The sequence below is a fragment of the Polyodon spathula genome, chromosome 42 (assembly GCF_017654505.1).
Source record: "Polyodon spathula isolate WHYD16114869_AA chromosome 42, ASM1765450v1, whole genome shotgun sequence".
NCBI lineage: Eukaryota > Metazoa > Chordata > Actinopteri > Acipenseriformes > Polyodontidae > Polyodon > Polyodon spathula.
Window position 1 is genome coordinate 891584 of NC_054575.1, and position 7538 is coordinate 899121.

At 38.0% G+C, this 7538-nt stretch overlaps 1 protein-coding gene across 1 annotated transcript in view; it reads left to right on the forward strand.

Moving 5' to 3' along the window:
• The window catches only part of LOC121305329 (leukotriene B4 receptor 1-like), a 10307-nt gene extending 4505 nt beyond the window's left edge, over positions 1-5802 (forward strand). Inside the window, exons 2-3 of the mRNA XM_041236939.1 lie at positions 1240-1773; positions 4143-5802. Of these exons, the coding sequence (XP_041092873.1) occupies positions 1280-1773; positions 4143-4593 (945 nt within the window). The 5' untranslated portion in view covers positions 1240-1279 and the 3' untranslated portion in view covers positions 4594-5802. The remainder of the gene's footprint in view (positions 1-1239; positions 1774-4142) is intronic.
• Positions 5803-7538: the final 1736 nt, after the last annotated feature.

A 7538-nucleotide genomic window follows, 5' to 3' on the forward strand; every position in this document is an offset into this window, starting at 1 on the left:
AATAGTGTTACAGGTTAGGTAATTAATTAATTATAATAAATTAATTATATTTTTTGTCCTTTGACAGACAATTATAATTGTAATAATTTTTAAGGCTTATAAGTACACCTTACTTTAGGGAAAAACAGGTATTTAAGTGTTTGCATCAAAAATGCATTGAGCACAACTGGCAACGCACGAGAAAAGGCAAACTGGGAAATGCCAACACTGCAACTGTTTAAAACGTTCTTTCAAAAGTTCTTAACAGATTGTTGCAATTGCAAGTATCACAATTGCCTGCAGCTTTAGTACATCTCATTGTAATATTTGAGAACCCTCATTTGCACGATCGCCAAACCATTTTTGCAAATTTATTCAGGATCGCCAATAATTACATATTCATCTAAGGCTGAACCAGAAAGAAAGACTGCTGCCGCAAAGTATTCCCTAAAAAGTAACTGATCAGTATCTGATTTCTGTTTGTAACTAGGTGACATATTAGTTGTGTCTAACAATAAACGTTTATGCTATAGATGGGTAACCTTTGAATATTGGAATCAATAAATTGACACTTACTAACATAGCCATTGCTATTCTGTGAACTAATTTGCAGATATCAAATTAATCGCCGTTTTCTTTACAATTTCGCAGTTTCGTGCAACTTCACCATAATTGCAACATATTCACTTTTATAAGAGATGACATCTCTTGTGGCTCTGGCTACTGAAACTTATGATGAGACACCCTGCACGCAATATCTTACCTTATTATAAATCATAAAAGATTGTAATTTGGAGCTACTATTACATACTATAACATACAAGAGTCGTGGTGTTTTAAACTTTAGATCTGCACCGTAGTTTCTTATGTGCAAGATAAGCTGCTCTTGAGATGTAATGGTGACTCCTTGATTGCTCTCATGTGAATTATAATTAATGGAAAAATGAGGAAAGTCTGTACCAGTAATTGAAAGTGGATTTTCCCCCATTGAACTGAGATCGCTATATTCATACAGGAGCAATCCAGCTTACATTATAAATTTCTTTTATCTTTAGCTTCTGCAGAGGCAGCCTATCGCAAACCAGACTATGAACTTGTCTTCCTCTACCTCCTTCCCGTCTCCTTTTCCACCTTCTTCTTCTTCCCCTGGTCTCAACCTCTCAAATCCTGGCCACTTGACCTTATTATGTTCTTTTGAGAAAATGTGAGAATTAAATCAGAAGAAAAATGTGTCTTTGTTTTTCCCCTTTCTTTTCACAGGATCTTGATTCTTAACCAGATTCCAGTCCAGCATCAAAAAATGAATTTCTCCTCTTCTACCACCCCCTTCCTCTCCCTCCACCCTCCACCTCCTTCCTCCTCCCCTGGCCTCTCTCAAATCCTGAGCACTGTCTGCCTGACCTTGGCATTTATTCTGGGTTTCCCAGGGAACTTGTTTGTGATGTGGACAGTGTTGTGTCGTGTGGATCGGCGCTCCGTCACCTGCCTGCTGGTCTTGAATCTGGCAACAGCGGACGCCCTGGTTCTGCTCAGCACTCCCTTCTTCATACGTTCTGCCACCCGGGGCCAAGGATGGGAGTTTGGGCTGGCCTTCTGCAAGCTGGTTCATTACCTCTGCAGTGTCAACATGTACGCATCTACCTTCCTCATCACCGCCATGAGCCTCGACCGTTTCCTGGCCGTGTCCCGTCCCTTCCTGTCACAGCAGCTGCGCACCAAGAGGGCTCTCCTCAAGACTCTGCTGGTCATCTGGAGCCTGGCATTCCTCTTCGCGATTCCCATGTTCTACCGCCAGTGAGCATTTATAAGAGGAGATATTTATTTAAGAGTGGGGCAGATGCTTTTATTTTTTTTATTTTTATATTATTTTTATTTTCCATTTTACAAAACATAATGGCAGAAAGATACAAAAAGAAACTGTACAAACACAAAGAAAAAAATATCCATACCAGTTATGTTAGTTGGCATATATCCAGTATATAGCACCTTAAATATATTAGGGTCAATATGCCTCAAAGGAAGTCCCTCCATGTAATCTATATAAGGTTGCCATATTTTATAAAATATGTTTGTTTTGTTTCTTATAGCATAAGTATTTTTTTCCAAAAATAGACAGCCATTAATTTCAGAAAACCACAGTGAAACCGGAAGAGCGGAGTCTAGCTTCCACTTCAGAGGTATATTTTTTTTAGCCATAGCCAGTGCCAGGTCAATACATTTTATTGCATGTTTATTTGGGAGCGGAACTCCAGAGAAGTTCCCTGGCAGACAGATCTGAGGGTCCACTGGGAAAGGGATATCAAGAATCAGCAACAAAGTGTCACAGACCTCCTGCCAGAACAGCTGAAGATTAGAGCATTGCTAAGTGTATTATAGACTCTGGATATACATTTACAAGATGATTGTTCCTGATGGAAAAGAGATTCAATCTTTGTCATATCGGACAACCTCAGCTGACCTTTTAATGTTGTTCTAATGAAATTTCTCTGTTGTAGAAAACAAACAAAATGTTTGTTAGACAATTGAAATTTTTCAAAGGACAAAAGCATGCCATCCTGATAGCACTGTTCTAAGTGGGTAATCCCGTTCTCATGCCAAGATTTAAAAATGTTGTTTTTAAAAATCACTGGTAATAAGTTGTTTTCCCATATAGGGATCTTAGGTGAGAAAATCCACTAGCGTAAGGATAATATATATTATATATTATATATATATATATATATATATATATATATATATATATATATATATATATATTATATAACCCTAGCAGTCCATTTATTAAGCGCTTGTCAGGCAGTCCAGGGTTATTTATTTTCACACATGCTGGTTTATTTTACACGCACTAGTTATTTATTTATTTATTTATTTATTCAGAGTAAAACAGGTCTAAAAGGCATTGAATCGCCAAATGACACTCAGTACTGTATCTAAAGCCAAGCCCCATCCCTTGTTCACTGTATTTTTCACATACCTCTTTATAGATGTGCACACTGATAAACCCTCTCCTGATCACTTGTTTTATCACCAAACTCCTCAATAATGCAATCCAAGTGATTCATTTTTTTATTATAACATCTCAAAAAGCTCTGCAAATGTCAGTGATATTCTTTGAGTGCTGGATGCAGAAGCAGCTCTCTCCTCTTTTTATGTCCGTGTTATTTCTGTGGGACAAGGGGCTATGAGACACGCCCTTTGTTTTTGTTTTTTTATTCAGCTTTATTCAGCTCCTATCAGCCTCACTCAAACATTGAAAGGTTTTCTCTGCTTTTTCTGGAGAAAAAATGACTAGAGACCTGTGCTTTACGTCTTTTTTGATGATGTCGGTCAGGGTTTGACATCGGACTGGAAAGGGAAAATTGTAATGTCGGACCTGGTCCGACATAGGACCGCAAGGGGTTAATGGTTAATGGGAGTTTTTTTTTCTTAATAATTTTTGGTTACATTTATATATTATATCAGCCCCTACGTCCTTGTTTAGCTCAAAATTCTCAATCTAAAGCCAAGAAATGAATCAGTCTGGCACGACATTGATATGAATCTGTTTTGAGCTGCCCACTAATACATTTTAAAGTTGGGAAGGAATAAGCTTCTAAAACCGTATGCAAGGGTTAACTTGTCCAAGCTCACTGTAGGAGATTTACGGTGCCAGATAAATTGCTTTATTAATTTATTAAGCATTGTAAAAAAGTTAAGTGGGAGAGAAACAGGAAATGAATGGAACAGGTATAGGAATCGAGGCAGCACATTCATTTTTATGACATTAATTTGACCCAGCAACGTAAGGGGGAGGTCCATCCATGTACTCAGAGTGCTCGTCTTTGTGTCTCCCGAGTTAGTGCAGGGGTTGCAGCAGTGAGCAGAGTTGAATAATTGTGCATTTCAAATTGGGAGAAAATCAAGGGTAGAACAGTTTTAAAAAGTGCTCTTTACCTTAATGTGTGTGTTTTTCACATACAAAAACCTGTGACCTACAACATGGCAGCAAATGTATATATATAGGCTAGATTTACTGGTCTTTTGTTAGCACCATGGACTTTGAACTAGAATATCGAACTGAAAAAAAAAAGAATGTTCTCAACACAACTTATTAAATGCAAGTGTAAAACCCAGCCCTACTTACTAACAAACCAGTACTTTCTTTTTCTCCTTTTTTAATACAGGGTTTTCTCAAAAGGAGAATTGTTTTACTGTTTACCGTGCCACAATGATCCAAAGCACTTGGTTTTGCAATACCTGTTGGAGACCATCGCTGGGTTCCTGATTCCCTTTTCCATTATCCTCTTCTGCTCTTTATACATTTTCTGGAAATTGAGAAGCGTGTTTGAGAACAAAAGCAAACAGATTATCCTTCCCATTGTGGTCGCTTTCTCTGTCTTCTGGATGCCCTACCACATTGTGAACCTCATCCAGGTTTCGGATGCTTTAGCTGGGGAAGAATCACTCAACAAGGCCTTCCTGGATGTGGTGCACACCACCAAATCCACCCTGACGGCCTTTGCCTTCTTTAGCAACAGCATCAACCCCATTCTCTACATCTTTGCCGGGAGCTCTTACATCCAAAGCGACGGAATCAATTTCATCGCTGTCATGTTGGAGAAAACCAATTCCTAAATGCTGGGATCAAGGACTTTTCCCCAATCAAGCAAAGCAAATGCAAGACGGACTGAATCCTTAGGCTTAGGAAATTCATCAGAAAATAAAACTCTTTCCATGTCAACTTGACGCAATCCAATGTCTACCAGTAGAGCTTGGTTGGAAGTTCTACTGATAGAAACTCAGACCTTGGCTATAATATATGAAGGGCTTCTTTTTAGCTATTTTTGAGTTTTATGTAAATCGTTTTTTTTTTTTTTTTTACAATGTTACCTGTAAAATAATAATTTCTGGTATCAACTCCAACTGGGATCTCTGCTGGCAGAATTACAATGTATGGAAAGTATGAACTCATATTTTTTGGTGATACGTTTTTAATGGGATTAGTTAAAAATTATATAAATACATGTATGGCAAGTATTGGGGTGTGTAGATCATATAGTCTTTGTATTTACAAATATATTGCAAATGTCGTGGATATTTTAATTTTAACAGAATTGAATTAAATCTTTAAACTAATTTGTCTAACTTTGCCTAGCGATAATGATCAATCTAACACCTGAATGCATCAGGCACTCAGGAAACAAAAGGCTGATCAAACCCATCTCTGCAATTGAATTACCCAGTCTAGTGAGAAAAGGATGGTTTAACACAAGCCTGAAAGAAAGAGAAAAATGACTTTAAATTAGCTTAAAGATTTAGAGATTGAAGACAAATGTCACATTGTATTGATTTAAAACCACTACTAAATCTGAATTATTTAGCAAAAGTTATGCACGTTTTAAAAGATCAGACAAAAGGGGGAGAGATCAATCAAGATTGCAAGCCCATTCAGGCACAAACTAGCCAATCGGAGCATGTGGCAGGAAATTCAAACCATCTCTTTTTTTAAGTATAGACGCTGACTGTAAACATTAGCTCCTTGGTTCTCTGATTGCTCCCTGATCTCCTGACTGCCCCACAGATCTCCTGATCTCCTCTGATCCCTGCTCGCTCACGTGGAGTCCTCAGCTCTCAGTATCTATCTATCCATCTAGGTCAGGGGCCCTGACACTCAGAGAAACACAAGGTAGCAGAACGCTGAATGTGACTGCTTTCCAAGCTAGGTAACAATACTCTTAAATATCTATTCAGGTATTGTGCGATCCCTTGTTGTAATGTCAGTAAGTACTAATATTTCTTTGGTGAATTGTCATTTAAATCCTTAGTTCTCATTGTAATGCTTTTAATGCGATATTTAATTGTGTAACTGTTTTGTGTGATTTTAAAACTTATTTTGCTGCACGCTTAATAAATACCATCTTTTTAAGAAGAGATTCCCAGTATTGAATCATTCACTCAATTTATGAACTTAGAGCGGTCTGGAATGTGGTCTATTTTTGTCTTGTTATAACGTGTAAATCCGCCATCGTTTTCAGAGAGGGATATTGAAAATGGGTTTGTACATTATAATAGGACACAGTTATTGTTTTAAGAATATATTACCTGTCCACAATAGTATCCAGATGTGTGATATAGATTTTTGACTAATTTTTTTACCATGTGTTTTTTTTTGTTTTTTTTGCAGAATATAACCTTAATCCTGAACCAGACTTAAATCTCTCTCCCTCTCTAATTCTTAGCCCTAACCCTAACCCTAACCCTTTTCTGATACAATTGTGTACTTACATATGTCATGGAAAGGATTTACACATTTAGTGCATTGTAACTATGCATAACAACATCGTAATTATGTATGTAAGTAAACATGTCTTTAATACACAGTAGAGACACTTCATGTAAAGTGTTACAGATGTTTTTTGGCGATATGAAGCCATCTGATGAAATTATTAAGTGTGGTTATAATTGATGTTTTTTTTTAAACAAAACAAATTGTAATAAGGTAAGGCAAATAATCATAGATAAAAAAGCGTTTTTTTATTAGGTTAAGGCATAACAGGTTTTATATTAGACACTCTAAGAGTTTGATTGGTAAAATATATTGAGGTTAGTATCTTGGATTTAGCAAGGCTTTTTTTTTTTAGCAGGGTGTATAATTTTCATATTTCCACTGTAGGTTGTGGTAACTTTATTATTTACTATAATGAATCAGACAATTCTACTTTTATAATTGTTCGAATTACATGATTTATTGATTGATGGAATATTATTCTTAACAGATGCTAATCAATACTTGACTACATTTGCTTCAAGATACGGAAACATCACAATGACTGCAACCCACGTTCTTCTTGTTGAACGCTGGTAGTCACCTAACTTGCAGTCAAAAAAGTAAGTAGCCATTGCCTTCAACTGGGAACGTCCTTTCATAACAGGTACGGAGGTAACTGCTAACAGTCCATTTCGACACAAGCAATAACTAAAGCTTACATAGATTGCATCTCATTTGGCTCTGAACATGTTCAGTCTTAATCCTATAGAATTCCATACTCTAACATCTGGTTTTGGTTTCACATTAGCTGATACAGCAGTCTTCACATAGCATGAACCTATACATGAGAGACCACTTTACCATGCTAACTGTGGATACCTTTAAGTCCCTGCAATAGAAAACATTAGGTTACTTACCGTAACCCTGGTTCCCTGAAAGAAAAGACGACCACCAACAACATTAGGTATGATGTATGGGGAGCGGGCTCTCCCAGGGCTGGCCTTGTATGAGCTGGCATAGGTTCGAGAACCATATTCTCCTGGGCCATCTGGGGGCCACTAGGAGAATTGTTGCTTTGTCTAACCGGACCGTCTCCAAGAAGGCCGGGAGCAACTGTACTGGCGGGAACACGTAAAGGAGTGTCCCGGGCCACTCGTGGGCTAGGGTGTTGATGCTGAGTGGACTGCTGAAGCAGTGGAGGGAATACCACAGGGGGCAATGTATCATCGCCACCGAGGTGTGCCTTCCCGAACCATTCCCAAATGCACTCCACCACCTGTGGGTGGACTCGCCACTCTGACGGATGCGCACC